The following is a 26,973-nucleotide window of genomic DNA, read 5'->3' on the forward strand; positions in this document are numbered from 1 at the left end:
GGATTTTAGTTCTTTATTATTATATGCACGTTTCAAACAGACAAAAAAAGTGGCCTAATTTTATAACTATTCAAAATTTTTTTATGATAAATAAATATGTGTTTACAATTTGATTAAAATAATTTTTTATATATGCTAATTGATGCTTAATGTTTAAACTAACAGCTAGATTGATAAAGAGATATGGTTAATATAATATTGATATTTAATTTGAGGATTTAATTAGAAAATTCTAAAGTTGAAATTAATGAAAATGGGTGGTGCGACGACATGCAACATGTTGGTAGTCAAAGGGAACCATATGTTTTGCGTTGAAGATGAGAGAAAACAATGCATCGATCCTTCGTTTTGTTTTGTCAAACTCAAGATTCTGATGTTTTCTTATGGATAAGGTTACTTTTAGACTTCGAATTAAAAGCTTCAGCCTTTTTTTGACTAAGCAAGGCGGCCATACTGTTAGAAATGGCTAAATTATCGAGCATTGCAATTTGGCAGGTCAATTTCTTTGGTCTAGAAACTGGACTGGGTTATCACATCATTCTATGCCGGCCCAAATTCAACCAATTCTCTACATTTTATTGTATTTTGGAGTCACACATAAAATATATTTTTACTTATAGGGTTTACGTTTAGAATAAATGTGCAGCTTAGAACATGTGCAAAACCAATCCTAATGAATTAACTTATATAGAATACAATAATAACTCATTTCGACTAGTAATGAGCCATTCGTGCCTATTCTTCAGTATGAATTTTATATTTTAATTAAGCTATAATCTCTCGAAGAATTAATACATATTTTTCTTTATCATTAAATTATTATATATGTCAGTTTTATAGTTTATGAAGATAAATTTTTCGAATTTATGATAGTTTTTTAATATTTTCATTTAAAGAGTTTGAATATTAATTATTTCATTGAAAATGTAATATTTTTTATTACTGTATTTAACATTTGTTGATAGTTATATTAGATTTTTATCATGTATTCGATAAATGGGAAGTAAAAATTTCAAAAGCAGGATTTGGTATTATATATATATATATATATATATATCATATAAGTTGTGCTTGTTAATTTTTATTATTTGATGTCATGTCGAAATAAAGTTTAAGTTAGCACTTTTAGGTACTTAATCTGTCTAGGCATCTAGTCAGCTTCTTCTTTATAGAGTGAATGAAGACCATGCATCTAAGTAAGAGTTTTTTGAGCAAAGGCCCCCTAAAATCAAAGACATCGACATCATATTGATGTCCCTTCAAATATCCTCTTCAATTACACTTAAAAAGAAATCTTTATTAAACTCAAAGGCTATGTAGCCGAAAACTGTTTAGGTTCCTTTAATCTGATATTTTCTCGTCCTATATACAGAACATGACATATCATCAACATGGTGGCATGGACCCATTAACCCCATGAGATCCAAGGTATTTTATTTGAACATAATGTAAAATTGAGAAATAAAGGGGGGGAAAAAAATAACTATATGTGTCTCTGCTTTAGAAGGTCTTCAAAAGCTTATACAAGAATTATCCAAATGGGGTACTTTACACGACGGATAACATGTCAAAGGACAAGTCCCCGAGATGTTGAAAACATGAAAAGACTATCATGCTATGAGAGTTGAGACTTCAACAGTAATTTCTTTGACTGCAGAAGTTTAGCTAATTAAGGAAGTACACTAAATTGAATTATGTTATGGAAGTTTCTGCTGGTTTATATGGCGCAAGTGTAAATAAGTTTGGGTGCAGAAACTTTTGAACATGCAACGTAGACATCTCACTGTTGCATGTTTCTTTTTTAAGTTTATACTTATAAAACATGATAATGATCTTAGTTATAAATATTAAATTTCCATTCTTTTTTATGTTAAACCCTTTTTTTTCATGCTTATCGCGAAGCTGACCCAACAATAGGTTAATGTGCATACATTTACATGACCCAAAGAGCCCAATATATTAACAAAGGACGGATGCCTGTAAATTAGAAGCCGTACAACAGACAAGGCCTGTCCAGTTGTTACTAAACTTACGGTGTTTGTACCAGATCATTAGTAGAAGAACAATGAGAGTAAAAGTCTTGGATCTTATATGGAAAAAAGAAAGTATAATCTGAGGTATGATGCTAGGTTTTCATTCACTCTTATTGTACTCATTTTCATTGTACTCAAGCCTTTTTCATCCTTACATCTTTATCATCGTTATTTAGATTCTTAATTAACTTAAGCATCGGAGAATATTAACTCCGTGAGAGAAATTTAATTAAATGTAACAATAATAGGTTTCTTTTTTTTTTTTTCTCTCTTTAATCAAATGTTGGGATAACGGAGCTACGACTATTAATTCATGATTAATGCTGAGAATGAAAAGACAGTGAGCAAAAGTGAAATGGTATTGAGTATGTTAGCAGGCGAGCCACAAATTAAAGGCTACAAGGCATGCAGCGGCAATGCTTGAGACGCGGAATTGGATCGAAATAATTACGAGCCAAATGATGATCACATATGAGGTCCCACAGTCAAACGGCTGCCACCGATAACACCTACACCTTGACGCGGATCATCCTCTCTTTTGCTAATCAATAAACAAAATGGGTTCCAACTTTTTCTTTTCTCTGCCTTGTAATATATAGCATGCTTCATTTAAAGATTGTAGTAAACCAAATCATGGTCCTAATTCCATATAATATCATCTTTCATTTCCATTTACAATTCTAAGAGTGATGGCGTTTTAAATGTAATTTAAAAAATGACTACCAAAGTAGTTTGGCATCCATGACACCGTTTTTTCCATTGGGTTTTGCAAGATTTGATCCACTTTGTTTAACAAATTAATTATTATTCCTAGTGTGAATTTATATAAATAGATGAATCCATCAGTTTCTGTACAGGAATCTGATTCCTTTGAAAATGAATGCTATCAATTAGAGCTTTACCCAAAACTGATAGCAACATATCCACCATATTCATAATTAAGGCTTCAAAGCTTATCCACATTTTAATTTACCTTTTATATATATCTCCGACTAATTATAAATGGGTATAAAATACAGTAAATAACAGAACAGAAAATAATTGAATAGAACAGGAAAGAATAGGGACAGAACATGTTGGTTAGGTGAATAAGTTGAAGCAGATGATGTTTTGGGCAGTTTCATCAAACAGATAGCTTAATGAATTATATAAAATATATGGTTGGCACTAAATCTTAATCAAGGACTACTGTGTCAAGGAAATTATGGAAGCTGATATGAGCTTAAATAATATAAAATTAAAAGAAATATTAATTAAATGGAATTTGAGGCGTCTTCTTAAAAATATATATAAGCTTCCTCTAAAAGATAGTTTATTTTATTTTCATCATTTTATTATTTTCAATTTAGTTATCTTAATTAAATTAATTATTCAAATAGTCACTCTCATTAAAATAATCCGTTTTTATTAATAAATTGCTGGCATAATAATTTTATTAACTTTTAATTAAACTTAAAAATCACTCTATAATTAACCCAAAACACCTTCTTCTTCTTTTTTCTCGTTCTCTTCTAATAATATCTGGAAAAATATCTGGAAAAAGTAAACATATATATAACTCTCCCTCACCCACCGGATGCCCAAAGCTCAAGTCAGAGCTTATCCTCTGACAGGCACACCTTTCTCAACGGCGGTACAATGATGGGTGAAGGTCCAGGCGAGCGTAACGTATTATGGAACTATTAAACATAAAAAATTTAGAGCAGTTGCCAACATTTTCATTCCAAAATCCTGCTATAACAAAACCACTTGTAGTAGTAATTGATATAAATTAGGTGTTGAAGGCCCATAATGGAACATCACAGGACACATGTCTAGCTTTTGGAACTACAAGGAAATGACGCATAAATTAATGCATTAAACATAAATTCCAGATTAAAGCAAAGAATGGTTTGTTTTTTTCATTTTGGTAGTTCCTTATGCTGTCGCTTGGACAAGGTATATGCATGATTAGCATGTCGATACATATGTGTGAACTTATTACATTTATATCCACAAGCCAATAAATGGCCTAAAAAGATGACGGAAAATACCTTGGCCCAATCACTGCTTCTGGAATTTGGAAAGATTAACCTAAAATTCAGAATTAACCTGTTTTTATTTTTATTTAATTTATAATTAATTTTATGGTTTTATATTTAAAATAACATTTATTTTTCAAAATATACAATATAAAAGTTATTGATTGTATTTTATTACTTAGAATATTTTTTTATTAATAAAAATTTAAAATAGATGTGGAAAAATCAAAATAATAAAAAGATGGAACTCCACCCTATCCCCAAGACCCAAAATGCTTAAATCACAATAAATAATAGAAAGTATTTCATTTTATTAACAGAAAAAACGACATTTGGGTTGGTGTAGTAAAATTACGTTGTCTTTTTTCTTGCTTGTAAATTACCAACTACCAAGTAGATTTTGCTCCAACCTTTGGGATAAACAAACAAATTAAATCATTTCTTTTGACGACTCCTGTTTATCATCACTCTTCCACCCCTTAAACTAACTTTTTTCTTCTTCTACATGTTCATCATCGCTCCACCAATGCACCCTTCTTTTTCTTCCTAAAATTTCAAATATATTTACTTCATTTACCTGCGAAATTTCATTGCACATATGGATCTGTTCTTCTCCACTTGTTTATTTAGTCTTCTCTCCATGTTACAAGGTAATATTTTACTTTTCAGACTTGATTTATATTTTGTACATTAACATAACATTGCCTGCCAACATTGCCTGCCATTTTTGCAGGGATTTCGGGGACTACATTTACAGTAGTGAATAAATGTGATCATACAGTTTGGCCTGGCATTCTCGGCAACTCGCAGTTAGATACCACCGGGTTCGAGGTACTAACAGGCGGGTCACGATCCATCCAGGCACCGCCTAGTTGGTCTGGTAGATTTTGGGGCAGAACCGGATGTATATCGGACCAGAATACGGGTCAACTCACCTGCCAAACTGCTGACTGTGGCTCCACCCAAATGGAATGCAATGGTAAAGGCGCGACCCCACCGGTCACCTTAGCTGAGTTCACGATCGGGTCGGGTACCCAGGATTTCTACGACGTTAGCTTAGTGGATGGATATAATTTGCCGATGTTGGTGGAGCCGAGCAGTGGGTCAGGCACGTGCTTGTCGACGGGTTGTGTTAATGATTTGAACCGGCAGTGCCCGGATAAGTTAAGGGTTCAGTCGGGTCAGGCTTGTAAAAGTGCCTGTGAGGCTTTTGGGAAGCCCGAGTATTGCTGCAGCGGCGCGTATGCTTCACCCGACACCTGCAAGCCGTCTTTTTATTCGGAGATGTTTAAAGCGGCTTGTCCGAAATCGTATAGTTATGCATACGATGATGCTACGAGTACGTTTACGTGTACAGCTGCTGATTATACGATTACATTCTGTCCTTCATCCACAAGGTAAGCATTAAGGATAGAATTATTAATAATATTCCAATATTTAATTCACAATACATTTATAAACTATAAGCTAAATTCTAAATTAGTCCATAATTTTTAAAAAATTTCAATTGAATCTACGGTTTCAAACAATTAGGTCTATTTGTTATCTTAACTGTCAATTTTGATGGTAAATGTTAATGTTAGCTTAGATTTAACATGATATATGTTTAAATATATCAAGCTGAAACTGGCATTTCTAATCATATGGCTAAACTATCAGAAAGATCCAAATTTGAATGATATTTTAGTTGAAGGATTCAATTGGAACATTTTGAAGTTTAAGGCTAATTTAAAATTTAGCCCATAATTTGAGGACATCTAATAGAATGAACCAAAGATTGATATATTAGTGTCTAGAAAAAAAAAAAGGGTTAATTCAACTATTTAGGATTTGCATTTGGTAATAACTCACACATTGGGGTTTAAATAAGACAACTTTTCACACATTAGGGCTTGAACCTTGTTTTTGTCCAAGTTAATTCCTAAACCTGATAATTATTCCTACATCGAGGCTTAAACTTTAATGTTTTCAAAAAAATATCATGAAGTAATTTGGATAAAGGAAATTTAGAACTTAGAAAAAGAAAATTTAGACTCCAATGTGGCAACAATCATGAAATTCAAGGCCTAACTTGCTACTTATATGAAAAAGAAAAGCTAAAATGAAACAGTTTGGTTCCACTTTGTATCAAAATAGAATCTCCTTTTAAACCATTGCTGTAGTTTCTAAAAGGTTACATAATTATCTCGCTTCAATATTAACATTTTTGGTGTTGTAATTTCTATTTGTACAGTAAAAAATCAGCAAGCAATACAGCCCCAGCAGCAGCAGCAACAACAGGGACGACAAGCCCCATATATGGATCAATTACAGGGTCAGGAGAGGTCCCAGCAGACGTCAATATTAGCTCATGGTTTCCTTATTTTCTTACAGGACAGTCTTCCAGGACTGTTTCTTCCTCAGTTTCCCACAACACACTGTTGGCGTCAGCCATTTCCTTTCTTTTCCTCTCATCTCTTGACTTTAGTCATAATTATAACTTTCTCCAAACGTAAAAGCGTAATGTAGAAATTAATTTGCTTAATGAACATTATACTACTACTGTTGAACTCCAATTTCTTTTTCCAGAGATCATGTGTTTAGGAAGCAAAAGGGTAATTCCATCAAACCTCTCTGACCTATCGCATTTAAATTGATTACAAGATTTTAAAATGTTTTAATTAAGCCATAAGCCATTAGTATCATATCATCATGTCTTAGACACTAAATGATAATTCAAATCTAAAGTACAATATTTTTAAAGCATACAAATTAAATTGTAAACATCTGTGCATATATGATTAAATTTGACCTATTAAAACATGTAAATTTTAAAAGGATTATTAATTTTTGATAAGTCATATCCAATCTATTTATGAGGTAGGTACACATTCTTACAATTTAATTCATATGTTTTAAATATACTTCATGTTAGATTCGAGCTGATATCTAACACCCAAACTAATTACTTGACTAATAAATAAATCTAATTATTACAATATTAATACTCTAAGAATCGAATTAGAATATTCTAAAATTTAAAATGCATGAGAATGCGGGGTTGAATTAACACGAAACAGAACTACTATTGCTATTATTTAGTGTTCTGGGTTGTTTATGATTTAGTGTTGGAAGAGAGTTGTACTCCAAAAGCAACAAATGAGAAGAAGTGTAGTCATTACTTTTAATTGATTAAGAAAGCATTTGAAGCAAAAGAAAGTGTCTACTTTACTGGGAATCTGAGCAAACACTGAAAAGGAAAAAATACCACTTTGCTGGAATTGCAAGCTTGGTGGTTTGATGATTTAATTTAAGCTTGCAATGGAGTTGTATATGGTGTTAAACATTAAAAAAAGCTGCCTTTAAGATTCCTTCTTCAGTGGGGTTGAGACGGTGGGTGATGATAAGTCGGCAAATTCAGATTCTCATCTACAAAGGGACTGTTACTGTCTACACTTTCATTCCAATTTTCTAGTGTGGTCCAAAGCCAAAACCTTCCCCATTTTAGCACAAGCGACAGAGAATATGGTTAAGCCGCAAAGGAGATACCGCTTTCAAAGGCCAATAATGTAGCAGCATTTTGTGGCTTTTTAACAAAGATTCTTCAGTTTGGGTTCGGGTTTCAATCACTGCGATCCACGAAAAAAAATCCGTCTCAAAGAATGACATTGTAGTAAGGCCGCTAAGTTATAAGAGCCGAAAATTCGGGGCATTTTTCAAGTAAAACGGTTTCCCTTCATCCACTGAAATTGCATAACAATACAAGATATAATCTTAAGCAATGGAAGTTGAACATGTTGACAGATAATAAGATCGAAACAACCATATATTAATACCCGAAAATCTTAAAAGCACTGCGATGCATTAAAAGAGCAAAAATTGCAGACAGATTAATTTCACAGTCGACTACGGTTTACATATATTCTACTAAGTAATGTTTGTAATGTTTCCCTTTATCCAAGTTTCAGACTTGAAAATGCATGTTACAGTTCCGTCGGCTTGTCATCAGAGGGTAAAACTAACTCAAAAGGCATGTCCCCGAGGTTTCAGGCAATCTACAACTCATCTTTGACTGCACTGTCTTTTGTGTCTGATTCTGTCTCGGTTTCTTCTACATCATCATCATCCTCAATTGTTGCATCGGGACTAATATTTAGGCTAGATTTCACCGAGCTGTAGATGCGTGAAGCAAAATCCTTGGGATCGGGTAGATTGAAACCACTCTCCATTAGAGCCGTCTGGTAAATAAGCTGAGCCGTTTGCTTCACACCCTCATCCTGTAAGATCCACCAAATGATTTCATCAAATGAAGCAAAACTGAATACCGACTCATCAAACATGCATGTTACTGTTAACATATATAGATAGGTACCTCAGAGTCCTTGGCAACTCTCTCACGAAGCTCCTTGATGATTGGGTGTCTTGGGTTAATCTCTAGGATCCTCTTGCCGCGCATGTAAGCTTGCTTGCTAGAATCAGATAGGGTTTGAGACTGCATGATTCTCTCCATATTAGCACTCCATCCGTATTTTGATGTAACAACCACACAAGGAGTGTTGTCCAAACGGTTGCTTATCTTCACTTCATCAACATTATCACTAGCAAGTGCATTCTTCCACCATTTAGTTAGTTCCTTAAATGACTCCTTGAGTTCTTTGTTCTTTTCTTTCCCGATTTTCAGGCCCTCCTTGGATACATTTTGGAACTGCTTTCCCTCATAATCCATAAGGTATTGCATCAGGTACTCATCAACAGGATCAGTGAAGAAAATTACCTGGAAACAACAAAGGTCATTAGAACCCAAGCACAGATCGAAAAAGAGATATAAATTAAGTAAAAGGGCAGATGAGAAAAGTTGGTTCGGAATGCTTCAGCAGTTACCTCATAATTTTTCTTCTTAAGCCTCTCCAAGAATGGAGATTTTTCTAATTGTTCCTTGCTGGTTCCTGTAATGTAGAATATATCTTTCTGTCCGGATTTCATCCTTGAGATGTACTGATCAAGTGATGTCAATTTACCATCCGACTTGGTGCTGCAATGCAATTCATACACCATTACTCATTAGTTACTAGGAGAAAAGTGATTATCATGTGCAAAGAATGCTTCTGTTTGGACTCGACTAAAAGGAAAAACAAATCAAGGCCAAATACTTGTTTTTAAGTTTCAGGATCCAAACTAATCCAAATAATGCTGTTTGGTTTTACACAACTGAAATTTGACGCTTTTAAACCAATCAAATTAATCAGTTCAGTTCGGTTTCTTGATTTTACCAATACAATGCTCATGCCTAAATACCATACACAGTTAAATACCTCTCAAATCGAAGGAGTTTTGCCAAGCGATTTCTATTGGTTGCATCCTCAATGATGCCGAGTTTAATGGATTTTCCAAATTCATTCCAGAACTTGGTGTATTGTCCCTTTTTCTCATCATCATCACCAGATGTTTCCACTTCTGCATCCCCATCATATTCAGTATCAATATTCACCCAGAAATAAGTTGGAATAGAATAGTTTCATTGTCAAAGGCTAGTGGTAGGCCAAGTCTAGGCGGTGAAGTACTAGCAAATTAAATTTAATTCTATACAAAATCAATATACAATACCTTTCTCATCTTTGCCACTCGACTCATCAGGATCCTCCTCGGCAATTTTACGAATCATATCAAGGGCTTTCCTGATGAGTTTTTTCTTGATTGTTTTCAAACTGCTGTGGGCTTGCAGCATCTCTCGTGACACATTGAGAGGCAGAGTATCAGAATCAACAAGACCCTGCTCAACAGGTAAACAATAAAAAACAACTCAGAAAACTCATTAGTGAAGATTCAAGTCAACTAAAATAACTTGGAATGTCTTCTATTACCTTCAAGAAGCTAAGATACTTTGGCAAAAGCTCATCAAATTCATCAGAGATAAAACTCGTCGAACATACAACTTCAAGTTGGCTTTATTGGTGTTATAGTAACTCTCATATAGATCCTGAGGAGCCTTAGGAGGCACAAACAAAACGGCCTTGAACTCAACATCACCTTCAGCAGTGAAGTGGCTCCAGGCCAAGGGATTCTCATCACTAAAGTCCTGCAGAGAAGCAGAAATATGCATCTATAAGTGATAGAAACTTCTCTATAATGCTTTCGGTAGTATGGAGCTAGAAAATATATGGAAAATTACCTTAGCTAGAGAGTGATAGAATTTCGTGTATTCTTCATCTGTCACCTCCTTTGGACCGCGCAACCATATGGCTTTAACATCATTCAGAAGTTCCCATTCATAAGCAGTTTCCTTCACCTTCTTTGTCTTTGATTTCTTTTCAGCATCATCATCCTCACTTTTCTCAGCATCTTCATCTTCTCCTTCCTCGGAAGAGCCGCTATCGGCTGTTTGTGAAAATAAAAGAGACGGAAACCAAAAACTATAATCAGTTATTCAAAACATGCCTACTCTTACAGCATTAAGGAAAAAGAAAAGTTTTAAATAAACATTAACAGGCTAGCTAATACATACAGGTTTCCTCCTCATCACTTGACTCATCTTCATCTGCAGGCACCTCAACATCAACCTCTTTGCTTGCCCAGATATAGATGGGGAAGTTGATGAACTCAGAATATTTCTTCACCAACTCCTGCAGATGAGAAACACAGCATGCTTTGTTAGCATATCTTCAAAAGGCCAAGTTTAAGTCAATACATCAAATTACAAGTTCACGGAAATAACATTTCAAAGGATGGTACCATAATAGAAAATATTTCACAAATGAAAATCAGCATACCCAAAGAATAGGCTATGTAAACATGCAAAATTCAAGTTGCTAACCTTCAATTTGCTTTCCTCCAAATACTCCTGAGCTTCATCCCTAAGATGCAATCTAATCTCAGTCCCACGTCCAAGTGGTTCATTCCAAGCATCCTCGGAAATTGCAAATGCCCCATCCGCCTTCGATTCCCATACATACCTAAAGAGTAAAACATATTAACCAAATAATAGTTCAACAATCAGTCAAACATTACCATAAGAACTACATTGAAGCTAGAAGACTCACTGTTTGTCATCATTGTGTTTACTAATGACTTCGACATAGTCAGCTACAAGATATACAGAGTAGAACCCAACTCCAAACTGCCCAATCAGATTAAGGTCTCCACTGGATTGCATTTTCTCAACGAATGCTGCACAAAAAAGATAATAATAATAACTTCAGTTTATGTAATCTATACTTAATGAAACATAACTCTACTTCTGCAATATCAAATATAAAGATTTAGTTACCAGAAGTTCCAGATTTAGCAATTGTTCCCAAGTTCTTGATTAAATCTTCTTTTGTCATTCCTATACCTCTGTCACGAAGGGAAAGAATCTTCTTCTCTTTGTCCAACTTAATCTGCAATTTCATTGCATTTTTAAGGCTCAGCAACGACATTATACAGCATGCTCATTCTAATTAAGTGGTGACCAGAGTCTCTGGAATTAAATCTCTATAAGATAAAGTTCTAGTTTGAAGAATTGACCTGGATATCCAGCTTGGAAGTGTCGCCTTCACCCAAAACTTCTTTGTCTGTGAGTGAAAGGAACCTAATCTTGTCCAGTGCCTTAAATTAAAACAAAAACAATGATTCAACATCGAGCTCGAAACAATTACTGATAACAATTCAAAAGAAAAGAAAGACATAAAACTTACATCAGAAGCATTGGAGATCAACTCCCTGAGGAAAATATCCTTGTTGCTATAAAGAGAATTGATAATGATATCCATAAGCCGAGACACTTCAGCTTGGAACTCAAACTTCTCCGCATTATTGCGAAGCGATCTCGAAGAGATGGATTCCGATTCCCTAGTAAGAACATTCGGATTCAAAATTCAAGTAAACAAAAAAGAACAAAGTAATGAAAAGTATATTCCAAAACAAAAATTATGCTAACCTTTTAACTACATCAGAATCAGTTTGTAAGCCATTAGGCACAGCGCCGATCTTTTCCTCGACTTTAGGAGGATCTACAGCTCCTTCCTCGGCATTTGCTTGTACTTTTCTCCCTGAAACAAGTGTAGATCTGGATTCAGCATTTCACAATCAAGAAATAAAAAAAAACAATAAAAAGGAAAAGTGGCGTAAGCTTACCATGATCTGATAGGAGACTGAGAAGGCAAAGAAGAACCAAAGCGGAAGGGATCGCCCACTTCCTCATAGTTTGCTTAGGCTACCTTTGTTTGTTTTTTTTTTTTTTTGAAATATAGTAGCTTTGCCTTCAGTGCAGGCTTGGGAGTTCTTAAATAGGTGGGGGGGGGGGGTTTAGCAATGTTTTTTGCGATGGAAAAGATTATGTTAATTGGTTTTTGGCGCCAGCGTGGAGGATCTAACGGCTAATGATTTGGTTTGTTGAGACGTGGCATGATTTTATTGGTTTGGATTTGTTTCTTTGACGTGGCCGTGTGTTATGGGCAGGCATGCCCCATATCGGACGACTTCAACTCTTTAGTCAACTTGACCTGATGATCATCAACGATCGAACGACTCGGTTTTGCTGTAAACGTCGCGTAATATGATTGGAGGTGTATGAATCACGATTTCTAGATTGTTCTTTATTACTATCCTTGCCTTACAGTTCTGTGTGTTTTCCTTCTCTTTTCCATGTGGATCAATCTCTTCTGTAAATCAATTTCTATACATTAAATAAATGTATCTTTAAAATAGTTTTATATAATAAATTAAAAAGTAAATTGATTTCTTATATTTAGGGTGAAGTGAAAATTTTTTAGAAATTGAAATTAAATTATAATTTTATTATAATAAAATATAATTTTATAATTTTAATAATATTTTTTTATTTTTAAAGAATTAAATCAATTTTTATTTATAAGAGGTCACAGTGTAATCTTATCTTTATTAATTTAAAATTTTAAAAGATTTAAATGAATTTTTTTTTATTTTAAGGGTCAGGCACTACCAACCCTTTAGCTACCCCTATTTTTATTAAAAATCTATTTAATTATAATATTAAAATCTAAGATGAATGCGAGAATATCTATACAACATCATGTGACATATCACATATAACTCATATTGAAATATAAAGACTAATTTTTAGTAGTAAAATAGATAACTTTTAAATCTAATATATAGAAACTTTTTAAATAAAAAAGTAAAATATAATTTGACTTTAGCATAGGTTGTCCCTGAACTATTATCGGAAATATTTGTTTCTATGATATTTTACTTAAATAAAAATTATTACATCCTCAAAACTATCAATAGGTATGTATCTATGTATTTATAATTTAAATCTGTCTGAATTGAATTTATTGATCCTGTAATAAATACAATCGCATTTACAAGGTAAAAACTTAATTAAAAATAAGATTCGCTTTAGCTTGTATAATTACAATTTTTTAATTTGTGAATTTTGACCAACCGAACCAAATTAAATAAAACTGAACCAAAGACTACGGTCTGAATCAGTTTTCAATGTATTTTTGGGTTTTGTTGCGAGCAAGAAAAAATACGATAGCATGAAGTTCGTTACAGAATAACGCATCATGGCGTTCGAATGGTTGGGCTCAGTGAAAATCCATTAATCAGAAGTGAGAAATTACTTGATTCCGTATTTTCAACGCAGATTTTAAATGTACACAGAAAAACAAAAGAAAACATGCAATTATCCAAATATTGACCGCCATGACCATTCATGCATTTGGATGAGTGATGCAAGAGAGGTAACAAAAGCTCTCAAAAGATAACAAAACACAATACAATCAAGTTTTTTCTTCCTCTTTATCACTGGAATGAGGACAAGCATTTGCTATTTGAGTTTTAGTGCATGATACATGGGTACCCAATAGGCATGATATAGACAGAACTTGCGCTACCATGATCGGAGTGTTCAAGGAGGTCGTGAAAAGTTGGTTGAGAAAGGACAATATGTTAGACAACTACAGACTATCGAAGTCTAGTATCACTAAAACCCCCATTAGCCAGGTAAAGTGTTACAAGTTCTTGGGACGGAAAAGACTGCCTTGTATGATGTACTCGAAATCAAAGTGGATCTCCAAACGTATATCAAAGATCATTAATGAAACTCCTAATGCACTAGGCATCCCTAGAACAGTGCTCTTACATGTAGAACCGAATGTTCTTTTACTTCTAAAACAGATCATCGTCATCAAAATTAAAAAGAAGCCACCATAATATACCTTCCAAACAAGCTAATCATGCAAACCAGTATATACTGTCAACAAAAACACATTCCACAGACAAAATCGATGAGACTTCTCAACACCCGAAATGAAAGAACTACGTAAATTTTCTTTTTATCCTAGTTTCAGACTTGAAAATGCATGTTTCAGTTCAATCGTGAATGTCTACAGAGGGTAAAACAAACTCAAAGAGTATATATCCCCGAGGTTTCAGGCAATATATCCCCGAGGTTTCAGGCAATCTACAACTCATCTTTGCCTGCACTTTCTTTTGTCTCCGACTCTATCTCGGTTTCTTCTACATCATCATCGTCTTCAATTGTTGCATCAGGACTGATATTAAGGCTAGATTTCACTGAGCTGTAGATGCGTGAAGCAAAGTCCTTGGGATCGGGTAGATTGAAACCACTCTCCATTAGAGCTGTCTGGTAAATAAGCTGAGCCGTTTGCTTCACACCCTCATCCTGCAAGATCCACCAAATGATTTCATCAAATGAAATAAAACTGAATACCGACTCAACAAACATGCATGCTGCTGTTTACATATATAGATAGGTACCTCAGAGTCCTTGACAACTCTCTCACGAAGCTCCTTGATGATAGGGTGTCTTGGGTTAATCTCTAGGATCCTCTTGCCGCGCATGTAAGCTTGCTTGCTAGAATCAGATAGGGTTTGAGATTGCATGATTCTCTCCATATTAGCACTCCATCCGTATTTTGATGTAACGACCACACAAGGAGTGTTGTCCAAACGGTTGCTTATTTTCACTTCATCAACATTATCACTAGCAAGTGCGTTCTTCCACCATTTAGTTAGTTCCTTAAATGACTCCTTGAGTTCTTTGTTCTTTTCGTTCCCGATTTTCAGGCCCTCCTTGGATACATTTTGGAACTGCTTTCCCTCATAATCCATAAGGTATTGCATCAGGTACTCATCAACAGGATCAGTGAAGAAAATTACCTGGAAACAACAAAGGTCATTAGAACCCAAGCACAGATTGAAAAAGAGATAAATTAAGTAAAAAGGCAGATGAGAAAAGTTGGTTCGGAATGCTTTAGCAGTTACCTCATAATTTTTCTTCTTAAGCCTCTCCAAGAAAGGAGATTTTTCTAATTGTTCCTTGCTGGTTCCTGTAATGTAGAATATATCTTTCTGTCCGGATTTCATCCTTGAGATGTACTGATCAAGTGATGTCAATTTACCATCCGACTTGGTGCTGCAATGCAATTCATACACCATTACTCATTAGTTACTAGCAGAAAAGTGATTATCATGTGCAAAGAATGCTTCTGTTTGGACTCGACTAAAAGGAAAAACAAATCAAGGCCAAATACTTGTTTTTAAGTTTCAGGATCCAAACTAATCCAAATAATGCTGTTTGGTTTTACACACAACTGAAATTTGACGCTTTTAAACCAATCAAACTAATCAGTTCAGTTTGGTTTCTTGATTTTACCAATACAATGCTCATGCCTAAATACCATATACAAAGTTAAATACCTCTCAAATCGAAGGAGTTTTGCCAAGCGATTTCTATTGGTTGCATCCTCAATGATGCCGAGTTTAATGGATTTTCCAAATTCATTCCAGAACTTGGTGTATTGTCCCTTTTTCTCATCATCATCACCAGATGTTTCCACTTCTGCATCCCCATCATATTCAGTATCAATATTCACCCAGAAATAAGTTGGAATAGAATAGTTTCATTGTCAAAGGCTAGTGGTAGGCCAAGTCTAGCGGTGAAGTACTAGCAAATTAAATTTAATTCTATACGAAATCAATATACAATACCTTTCTCATCTTTGCCACTCGACTCATCAGGATCCTCCTCGGCAATTTTACGAATCATATCAAGGGCTTTCCTGATGAGTTTTTTCTTGATTGTTTTCAAACTGCTGTGGGCTTGCAGCATCTCTCGTGACACATTGAGAGGCAGAGTATCAGAATCAACAAGACCCTGCTCAACAGGTAAACAATAAAAAAACAACTCAGAAAACTCATTAGTGAAGATTCAAGTCAACTAAAATAACTTGGAATGTCTTCTATTACCTTCAAGAAGCTAAGATACTTTGGCAAAAGCTCATCAAATTCATCAGAGATAAAAACTCGTCGAACATACAACTTCAAGTTGGCTTTATTGGTGTTATAGTAACTCTCATATAGATCCTGAGGAGCCTTAGGAGGCACAAACAAAACGGCCTTGAACTCGACATCACCTTCAGCAGTGAAGTGGCTCCAGGCCAAGGGATTCTCATCACTAAAGTCCTGCAGAGAAGCAGAAATATGCATCTATAAGTGATAGAAACTTCTCTATAATGCTTTCGGTAGTATGGAGCTAGAAAATATATGGAAAATTACCTTAGCTAGAGAGTGATAGAATTTCGCGTATTCTTCATCTGTCACCTCCTTTGGACTGCGCAACCATATGGCTTTAACATCATTCAGAAGTTCCCATTCATAAGTAGTTTCCTTCACCTTCTTTGTCTTTGATTTCTTTTCAGCATCATCATCCTCACTTTTCTCAGCATCTTCATCTTCTCCTTCCTCGGAAGAGCCGCTATCGGCTGTTTGTGGAAATAAAAGAGAAGGTAACCAAAAACTATAATCAGTTAATCAAAACATGCCTACTCTTACAGCATTAAGGAAAAAGAAAAGTTTTAAATAAACATTAACAGGCTAGCTAATACATACAGGTTTCCTCCTCATCACTTGACTCATCTTCATCTGCAGGCACCTCAACATCAACCTCTTTGCTTGCCCAGATATAGATGGGGAAGTTGATGAACTCAGAATATTTCTTCACCAACTCCTGCAGATGAGAAACACAGCATGCTTTGTTAGCATATCTTCAAAAGGCCAAGTTTAAGTCAATACATCAAATTACAAGTTCACGGAAATAACATTTCAAAGGATGGTACCATAATAGAAAATATTTCACAAATGAAAATCAGCATACCCAAAGAATAGGCTATGTAAACATGCAAAACTCAAGTTGCTAACCTTCAATTTGCTTTCCTCCAAATACTCCTGAGCTTCATCCCTAAGATGCAATCTAATCTCAGTCCCACGTCCAAGTGGTTCATTCCAAGTATCCTCGGAAATTGCAAATGCCCCATCCGCCTTCGATTCCCATACATACCTAAAGAGTAAAACATATTAACCAAATAATAGTTCAACAATCAGTCAAACATTACCATAAGAACTACATTGAAGCTAGAAGACTCACTGTTTGTCATCATTGTGTTTACTAATGACTTCGACATAGTCAGCTACAAGATATACAGAGTAGAACCCAACTCCAAACTGCCCAATCAGATTAAGGTCTCCACTGGATTGCATTTTCTCAACGAATGCTGCACAAAAAAGATAATAATAATAACTTCAGTTTATGTAATCTATACTTAATGAAACATAACTCTACTTCTGCAATATCAAATATAAAGATTTAGTTACCAGAAGTTCCAGATTTAGCAATTGTTCCCAAGTTCTTGATTAAATCTTCTTTTGTCATTCCTATACCTCTGTCACGAAGGGAAAGAATCTTCTTCTCTTTGTCCAACTTAATCTGCAATTTCATTGCATTTTTAAGGCTCAGCAACGACATTATACAGCATGCTCATTCTAATTAAGTGGTGACCAGAGTCTCTGGAATTAAATCTCTATAAGATAAAGTTCTAGTTTGAAGAATTGACCTGGATATCCAGCTTGGAAGTGTCGCCTTCACCCAAAACTTCTTTGTCTGTGAGTGAAAGGAACCTAATCTTGTCCAGTGCCTTAAATTAAAACAAAAACAATGATTCAACATCGAGCTCGAAACAATTACTGATAACAATTCAAAAGAAAAGAAAGACATAAAACTTACATCAGAAGCATTGGAGATCAACTCCCTGAGGAAAATATCCTTGTTGCTATAAAGAGAATTGATAATGATATCCATAAGCCGAGACACTTCAGCTTGGAACTCAAACTTCTCCGCATTATTGCGAAGCGATCTCGAAGAGATGGATTCCGATTCCCTAGTAAGAACATTCGGAATGCAAAATTCAAGTAAACAAAAAAGAACAAAGTAATGAAAAGTATATTCCAGAACAAATATTATGCTAACCTTTTAACTACATCAGAATCCGTTTGTAAGCCATGTGGCACAGCGCCGATCTTTTCCTCGACTTTAGGAGGATCTACAGCTCCTTCCTCGTCATTTGCTTGTACTTTTCTCCCTGAAACAAGTGTAGATCCGGATTCAGCATTTCACAAGCCAGAAAAATAAAAAGGAAGAGGATAAGCATCGTAAGCTAACCATGATCTGAGAGGAGACTGAGAAGGCAAAGAAGAACCAAAGCGGAAGGGATCGCCCACTTCCTCATAGTTTGCTCAGGCTACCTTTGTTTGTTTTTTATTTCTTTGAAATCTAGTAGCTTTGCCTTCAGTGCCGGCTAGAGATTTCTTAAATAGGCGGGGGTTTTAGCGATGTTTTTTAGATGGGAAAGATTGTGTTAATTGGTTATTGGCGCCAGCGTGGAGAATCTAACGGCTCATGATTTTTTTCTTAGGACGTGGCGGGAGTTTATTGGTTCGGATTTGTTTCTTCGACGTGGAGAGAAGGCCGTGTGTTTTGGGCACGCAGGCCCCATATCAAACGACTTCAACTCTTGAGTCAACTTCATTTGATGATCATCAAACAATCGAACGACTTGGGTTTCTTGTAAACGTGGCGTATTATGATTGGAAGTGTATGAATTACGATTTCTAGATGGTTCTTATCGACTATTCTTGCCTTAAAAGTTCTGCGTGGTTTCCTTGTTTTCCCCATTTTGATGTTTGGGATCAATAAAGAAGTATTTGTTTCTCTAATATTTCGCTTCAATTAAAAATATTAATTGAACCACATCCTCAAACTATAAATACGTATTTATGTATTTGTAACTTGAATCTATTAGAATTTGATTTATACATTAGGTCCAAATTAATCTTATAATGACTAGAATTGTGCTTATAATTTTATTAATACAATTTTTTTTAAATGAATGATAAAATTCATTTATTTAAGAATCCGATTAAATTGCTACAAAAGAACAAAAACACTGCACAATAACTATTAATATAATATTAACACAAAGTAAATTAGAACATTTTTTTACTAATACGATATTAATATAAAGTAAATTAGAAAATGATAATTTGGGGACATTAAGTATAATTAAGCCTCTGAAAAACCACTATCATTCATGTATAAACTGTTGTTGCCAAAAGGAGAGAAAATGGTAGCTTAGTTTTCTGGAACTTTGTGTTGCATCATGGAAAATATGTTGCAACTACAATGAACCTAGCCTTGTGTGGTTGCAATGGCCTTCGATGAACAGAAAAAAGAAAACAAGAAGTTAAGCTAAAACTAGAACAATTAAAACCTATTTTCCTTCCCTTCAGCAATCAATCTTACGAATTACATTACATCCGTGATTTCCCTATTTAACTCAGTTCAAACTCCCCTCCTATGAAGCCAATGGGTTATTTGATTTTCCACGTATCCTTGCAATGCAAGCATCAATTAGCTTGGACTTAACTCATCCCAAGAGAAGGGGCAGCATAAATATGAACTTGCTAGTTCCATGGAAATTGCTGCTCTCTGTAGTTGATTTGCTGTTGGCTGGCTCCCAACGACTATCTGGTTCCTTCCCTTTTTGCAACAACTCCGGAACTAGAGGAGGGTTGAGTATTCACACTCAAATGCTCGACAGGCATGAAAGGCTGCCTTAAACTCATGAAATCTCTATTTCCTCCCTCAATTGCTAAACCAGAATTTAGATCGAAATTTGGTCGTGATGGGACCAAACCATTTAAACCAACATTTGTGTTGCTCATGCCCATAAAGAACTGTGGTTGAGTGTATGCTGGAGGAACGGCATATGTAGAGCCCATTGTTTGAGGCACAACAGTTGCTCTCGAATCTCTTGAATCAATCATATACGGGATTGAACCACTAGCCCCATAAATGGCAGAAGGGAAGGAAATAGTTGGTGCCATAGCCACTCCATTATAACTGAATGCAGGAGAATGTGAATATGGCATATTGGGACTTAACCCCAGAAAACCTCCTGTCCTTGTGATGGTTGCATCTCTTGCAGGCTCAAAGGCCTTGCCATGCAGCAAGGATACAACCTGAGGTATGGAATCCTTCCTATTGACTTCCACTCTTGTTCCCATCAGAGAAATAACAGGATCATTTGGTTTAGGCCCTCCACCATATGCATTAACATTTTGGGAAGATATACCATGATAAGGCCTTTGTTCTGAGGCATCATTGTGACTGTATGGTCTGTCATTCAAGTCAATGTTCCTCATAGCAGGTTGCATTGATGATGATGACAGAGCAGGTGATGGGTTATGGTCCCCATTCATATTGTAGAAGAACCGTCCCTCTACTCTTGAATCTAATGACGAAGCATCAGCATCATCGTTGATACAGTTTAAATCCAGTTTAAGTCTCTTGGATTTTCTTGGACTCACTTCAAGTGAAGACTCTACGGAATGGAGGCTTGAAAAGGCTGTAACCTGTTTGCCTGACATTAGTTCAGAACCTTTTTCATCACCAGCTTCAGCAACATTAAGATCAAAATCAATGCAATCCATCCTCTGTTTTGTGCTACTGCTTGTTCCCCCAAGAGAGAGACTTTTTTCACCATCAGAGTTTCGGCAAGCTGATGCTGGGCGAAAAGCACTTGTGGCAGCAGATCCTTTCCATCCGAGAGCCCCCTCAAACTGTAGAGGAGCTACAGGAAAGCCAAGAGCAGCTGCTGCCCTTGAAGCAGAAACCACTGAAACGGGGGCGGAGATGGAATTGACTGTTTGTTCTACATCATCAGAACAGATTTCCTGGTTCAGGTCAAACTCACATAGGCATTTAGTGTTAGGTTCAGGTTCTTGACCCACAGTCACCTGACAGGACTCCATGTGATGCAAACCATTTTCCTTTTCATTGTCTGCATTATCTGAACTAACAACGCACCCCTCCCCCTCATTATATGCTTCAGTAGATTGATTGTGTCCAGAAGACACCCCACTTGGTATAACCTGAGCAGGTAGGTCTTGCTTTGCATTTAAGGAGTCGGGGGTACTAGGTTGCTCAATTCCACCTCCTGAAATCTTCTCTGAAGAGCTGCATGAAGCCTCTCTGTCATCTACTACTTCTCGTTCCACTTCTTGAGCAACTTGTCGGGCAACTTCCAGAGCATCAACTATGCCATACTCAAGCTCCATATCAGACATTCTCCTATTGATCACATCAGGACTAACATAATTAGCACCATGCCTCGAATCCTCCATTTCATAATTCTCCCTATCTTCATCTGCTGCTCTAGTGAGTTCCATCCTGGAAAAGATAGTGTCCAGATTCCCAGGCTTTCTATATTTAAACTCATTTTCAGAGGAGCTCCACTTGCCCAGATGAGACACACTACCTTTGCCTGTGGTCTTGAACTGCTGTGAACCATTGCCCGAATGATTCATAACTCCACTATCATCCATTGCCTTCTTTGGCTCAGACACAGGGGCCTTATCATCACCAATAGCAACAAATTTTAGGACATCACTCTTATTGGCTTCAGACTCATTTTGCAAATTTGGTTCTGCTATAGCCTCCTGAGCACTTCGAACAAGAGCACCAGAAGACACTAGAACATGTTCTGAAGTACTGGAGGAAGAAACTGTCATATCCAACTTCTGGTTTTCATCAATTGGTAACCCATTCAACTTCTGGGCATCTGAAACTTCAACATGTTCTTGCTTTGATTCTGGCAAACTGCAGGCCTCAACAGAAGCAGTTTCTTCCACAGTAGTTGCCAGAGGCTCTTCCTTCATAGATGACTTCTCTTGAATGGGATTAGGCATGAAAGAGGAAGCCATATGACTTTGAGATCTGTTTTCCAGGTTTGCGTGGTCTGAGTTTATGTTAGACTCAAGCTGATCATTAGTACTTTCAATGTGAAAATCTTTATCACTTTCTGACTGAACACCATCTAGGTTTGAAGGAAGGTTCTCAACTTTTGCAGCATCTGTTCCATCAATTTCTTCATGGGCATTTGCTCCAGAAGGACCACCTCTGACAGAAGATTCGGGCCCGCTGTTTTCTACAGTAACTTTTGCACCGTCTGAAATCCTGTAGTCATGTCCACCAGTATCAACATCACCATCGGCAACCTTATCCTGTTTCAAGTTGTCAAAGAGCAATCTAGCTCCGTCCTGAACTCGAGGGCTATTGTGGCCAAGAAGATTCTTCACTGTAATCCGGATCTCAGAAGAAATAGACCTCTCATTATTTCTATGCAACTTTTCAAGAGCTCGTAAGAGTGCAGTAATTGATTCTTCCACAAAATAGCCACTAGACTCATTACCGCAATCTTGAGCATCCTTAAGCCACCCATCAAGGAAACAGAGTCCATCTAGTTGAACAAAAAGATCGAGACAATCCTTATTCTCAGTCGCAGCAATTGTACTTGCAACAGCAGTCCACTGCCTGGTCGCATCACTAACATTCTTTCCAACAACATCTTTCTCTTTCTTCATTACAGTTAGTAGCTCCTCAACTCGAGAAGGGGATGTCAGCCCGTCTTTCATCTCGGTCAATGTAAAAAAATCTTCCAGCGTCATGATGCTTCAGTTGCAAAACCACCAATTACAGAAGACATTATAACCTGATGAAAATTTTTGTGCCATCTGGAACAGGAGTAAGGCTTCAAGGCGATGTCCAAGAACAAACCTGTTAAATGACATGATGTTAATTCTGCATCTCCAAATTTCTAACTAAATTGCAACATCTTGCAAACAAATTAGTGGTATCAAAAGCCACTACATGTTCAAACATCAACCCGAGTAGCATAGCTATGAATAATACAGGATTTAATTAGAAACGCATTCATATATATCGCTACATTTCTTGAAAAAGAACATTGTAGTTATGCGATACTGCATCCATTCTTCCATACAAGTAGGGGCGATATCGATTTGTTTTGAAAAAAAAAATTGCAGTTACCACACAGTATTAAAATTTTTCAGAAACTAAACCGAAACCAAATGGAATCCCACTGGTTCAAATCAGTTAAGTTCGTCAGTTTTTAAATTTTTTTCTAAAAGTATCTTTAATATAGTATTTTAAAGTTGTTTTCACTAATTTAAATATAAAACATTTACTTTTATATCGTAAAAGACTTAAAACTAATTATAAATTAAATAAAAATAGAATTCGCTTTAGTTCAGAGAATTACAGTTATTTAATTAGAGAACTGTGAATGAACCGAACCAAATTAAATATAACCGAACCAAACACTACAGTCTGAATCAGTTTTCAGTTTTTTTTTTTTTTTTTTTTGTTTTTGCTTAGCCTGACATACAAGCAAGAAATAATATGACAGCATGAAGCTCGTTACAATAAAAAAACAATAGAAAGCATGTAATTATTGACCATTCATGCATTTGGATGAGTGATACAAGAGAGGTAATAAAAACTCTCCAAAGATAACAAAATACAATGAACCTTTTTCTTCCTCTATCACTGCAATGAGGACGAGTCTTTGCTTTTGAATTTTAGTGCATGATACATAGGTATCAATAGGCATGATATAGACAGCACTTGCACTACCATGATCAGAGTGTTCAAGGGGGTCACAGAAAGGTGGTTGAGAGAGGACATGACGTTAGACAACTACCAAAAAAATCTAGTGAAGCCTAGTACCACTAAAACCCCCCATTAGCCAGGGAAAGTGTTAGAACTTCGGACTTCAACTAAAAAGATTTGAAGTTCATGGGATGTAAAAGACTGCCTTGTATGATGCAGTCAAAAGCAAAGTGGATCTCCAAATGTATACCAAAGCATTTTCAATGATGAAACTTCTAATGCACTAGGCATCCCTAGAACAGTGCTCTCACATGTAGAACCTCAAATTCTTTTACTTCTAAAACAGATTATCATCATCAAAATTAAAAAGAAAGAAGCTAAAGTCACCATAATATACCTTCCAAACAAGCTAATCGTGCAAACCAGTATATACTGTCAAGAATAACACATTCCAAAGACAAAATCGATGAGATTTCTCAACACTCGAATTGAAAGAACTACCTGATATCTACCACAATAGAATTTGTATCCTAAAACAGAATCACGCCAAAACCAAAATAACATACAAGAACCTACTCATAAATGGCAGGCAAAATAAACCAAAAACTGAAAGTTCCTCCAGTTTCCTCTAAAACTATAACCAGGCAAAGCGAGAGCAATTACTATAAACAAAAAAAATCTAAACCCTAAAAGTCAAAACCAGTAGAAACAGCAAGACAAAACCCTAGCTTTACTGCTCAATATCATAGGAGTGCTTTGAATTTAAACGAAATCTATTTTAATTACAATTATATTAACGTAGAATTACTAGCTGGTTGTATTAATAATGTTAATCCTCAATATATAACTAAAATGATAATAAACCAAAAGGAATTAAAACAAAATGCAAGAAATAGAGAAAGCGAGACACGTAGTTCATTCACCTTCATCAGAAAAAAAGTTTCAAAAAGAGGAAAGATGAAACCCTAGCTCCAAAGCTCAGCTCCGATAGGAAGATGACACCAAACTTGTTTCTCTCTAAAGAGAAAAAAATTCTCTCTTTCTGTTTTGTCTAAGCCTTTGAGCTTTTTCCCCTCTTTGCAGATTATGGGGGGATTTTTTTTTCTTGTTTGGGTTTAAATTTTGTACTTTTATCTCCCTCTTCACAAAACCCTTTGCTTTGTCCTCAGCGAAGCTTTTTTTTGGAAACAGATTGAGACAGCGAGAGATAGAGAAAGAGAAAGAGAGCAACGTTTCTTTTCTCGTAATTTTCTGGGTTTTGCTAACTTTGATTTTTATTTTTTTTTACTTTGTCAATTTTCTTGTCGGTTTTAGTTTTTGTTTCGCAGTTAGGGGATGGAAAAGGCACGTGCAGGGCGTGCTTGATAATCAAGAATAGGTAAAAATCCATAACAGGTCCCTGTATTATAAAGACAGGATTAAATTGATCCTTTACTATTAAAAAATAATCTTTCCAAAAATAAAATAAAATAATTTTAAATTTTAAATTTTATTATTTTAAAGAGTCATTTAGAAATTAATATTTTTAAAGATTTTATAATTTTACAAATAAAATCTTTCTTTTCAAATTGAATTGCAAATAAAAATTTATGCTATTTTTCTAAACAATAAATATTAACTTAATTAAAATTTGACTTTGTATAATGATCAAATTGATTGATTTAGAGCTAACTACTTAAGTCCCATTTTTTAAAAGATGATCGATAAAGACCAAATCTTTCGAAATGATAATATAAGGACTAAACTTTTAAAATATAATCTCAAATAAGTGAATGTTGACGTTTTAAAATATAATACATGATAGTTGAATTAAATGTTATTTGAAAAGGAAATAAAAAATTAAACATAATTTGAAGTATGATTCATATTATTTAAAACCCTTATTTAAACACTCTTGAAAAGATTCAGCCCTTGTTTGTTTGACCATTTTAAAAGGTTTAGCATTTAGATTTAGTCCTTATATAACCATTTTGAAAATAGTTTATACGTGAACGACCCCAAAAATGAAGCATTCAGCCTTCATTTAATAATAAAAGACTAATTTGATTAATTTCTTAGAAAATAGTTGACTTAAAAGTTAAATTTGCAATAATAATAAAAGGTAAACTACACTCAATGTTACTAAACTATTAATAAATTTATATTTTAGTCACTCAACTTCAAAAAGTTATAACATAATCACTAAATTATTCGAAAATTTCATTTAAATAACTGAATTATTCAAAAGTTTTTATTTAAGTTATTGAGTTATTAATTTTTTTAAAAATACAACTATTGAGCTCCAAACAACGATTTGACAATCGATATGATAAAATTAACAAGTAAAACATAAATTAGATCTTAGCTAATTTGATGATCAATGTTGAAGATTAAAAAAAAATTATTTATACTTTAATTAAATAAATTGTAATGTTTAAAGCTATTTCGTGAAAATAATAAACTATAAAAGAAAATAAGAATGAAAGCTTTCAATTGACACAAACATTGTAAACAATGAAAGCCGTACAATAACGATTATAACAGCACAATGGTTTAAGTAAAATTTTTTGAAAATTTCAATAACCATTTTATATCATTCTGAAATTGAGTGAACAAAACAAAACTTAGTAACCTTAGGTGTAATTTACCTTTAAAAAATGCTATATAAAAAATTGTTTTTAAATTTTAGTTTTTTACGAAAATAAATAAAATATAGGAAAAACACAACAATTCGGGAATTGCCGTTAAAAGTATGGGCTTCATATGAGGAATGACGAATTTTCCTCATTTGTTTGTCCTACAACTATTTTTCTAAAGATGATATAGCATCTGCAGCTGCTGCTGCATAGTGGGTCAATACTTGTCTAGAAACAACATATGATATTGGGGTTGACAGACACTTGACAAGATTGGTTAAAAGTGGGAAAAGGATAAGAACCGAAAAGATTTGAGGTAATAACCCTACAACTGTGTGTTTAAATGAGCATTGAGTGCTGCTTACGTGCTGTCATTCATCCCCCCACTCACTGGGTCCTCACTTTTACAACCCCTTCTTATAATCTAAACAACAAAAAGTACTACTAACCATTTCATTCCCAATGAAAAACTAGAATGATACACACAACTTGACCACATACTATTGATCTTTTTTTATATATAATAATGAAAA

At 35.0% G+C, this 26,973-nt stretch overlaps 4 protein-coding genes across 4 annotated transcripts; 1 reads left to right on the forward strand and 3 right to left on the reverse strand.

Annotated features, from left to right (window-relative positions):
* The first annotated feature begins 4,375 nt into the window (after nt 1-4,375).
* LOC108459341 (thaumatin-like protein 1) lies at nt 4,376-6,609 on the forward strand. The gene is made up of 3 exons (XM_017758698.2): nt 4,376-4,704; nt 4,788-5,451; nt 6,288-6,609. The coding sequence occupies exons 1-3, from the start codon at nt 4,653-4,655 to the stop codon at nt 6,547-6,549; spliced, it is 978 nt and encodes a 325-aa protein (XP_017614187.1). The 5' UTR covers nt 4,376-4,652; the 3' UTR covers nt 6,550-6,609.
* A 1,136-nt stretch (nt 6,610-7,745) lies between these two features.
* On the reverse strand, nt 7,746-12,298 carry LOC108459037 (endoplasmin homolog). Its single transcript, XM_017758407.2, is given in 16 exon segments — nt 7,746-8,310; nt 8,406-8,807; nt 8,915-9,065; nt 9,346-9,487; nt 9,638-9,803; nt 9,895-9,950; nt 9,953-10,109; nt 10,203-10,408; nt 10,536-10,653; nt 10,845-10,983; nt 11,071-11,197; nt 11,298-11,409; nt 11,537-11,617; nt 11,707-11,860; nt 11,949-12,060; nt 12,146-12,298. Coding segments are annotated over 16 exon segments (2,412 nt in total). The 5' UTR covers nt 12,213-12,298; the 3' UTR covers nt 7,746-8,088.
* Nucleotides 12,299-14,153: 1,855 nt separating this feature from the next.
* Nucleotides 14,154-18,852, reverse strand: LOC108459340 (endoplasmin homolog). Its single transcript, XM_017758696.2, has 15 exons — nt 18,516-18,852; nt 18,324-18,435; nt 18,081-18,234; nt 17,911-17,991; nt 17,672-17,783; nt 17,445-17,571; nt 17,219-17,357; nt 16,910-17,027; nt 16,577-16,782; nt 16,268-16,483; nt 16,010-16,175; nt 15,719-15,860; nt 15,284-15,434; nt 14,777-15,178; nt 14,154-14,681 (listed from the first exon to the last, which is right to left on the reverse strand). The coding sequence occupies exons 1-15, from the start codon at nt 18,580-18,582 to the stop codon at nt 14,460-14,462; spliced, it is 2,415 nt and encodes an 804-aa protein (XP_017614185.1). The 5' UTR covers nt 18,583-18,852; the 3' UTR covers nt 14,154-14,459.
* Nucleotides 18,853-19,415: 563 nt separating this feature from the next.
* On the reverse strand, nt 19,416-25,125 carry LOC108459339 (uncharacterized). The gene is made up of 2 exons (XM_017758695.2): nt 24,749-25,125; nt 19,416-22,970 (listed from the first exon to the last, which is right to left on the reverse strand). Exon 2 carries the CDS (start codon nt 22,859-22,861, stop codon nt 19,877-19,879), a length of 2,985 nt encoding a protein of 994 aa, XP_017614184.1. The 5' UTR covers nt 22,862-22,970; nt 24,749-25,125; the 3' UTR covers nt 19,416-19,876.
* Between the last annotated feature and the right edge of the window lie 1,848 nt (nt 25,126-26,973).

This window comes from Gossypium arboreum, chromosome 6 (genome assembly GCF_025698485.1).
Source record: "Gossypium arboreum isolate Shixiya-1 chromosome 6, ASM2569848v2, whole genome shotgun sequence".
Taxonomy (NCBI): Eukaryota; Viridiplantae; Streptophyta; class Magnoliopsida; order Malvales; family Malvaceae; genus Gossypium; species Gossypium arboreum.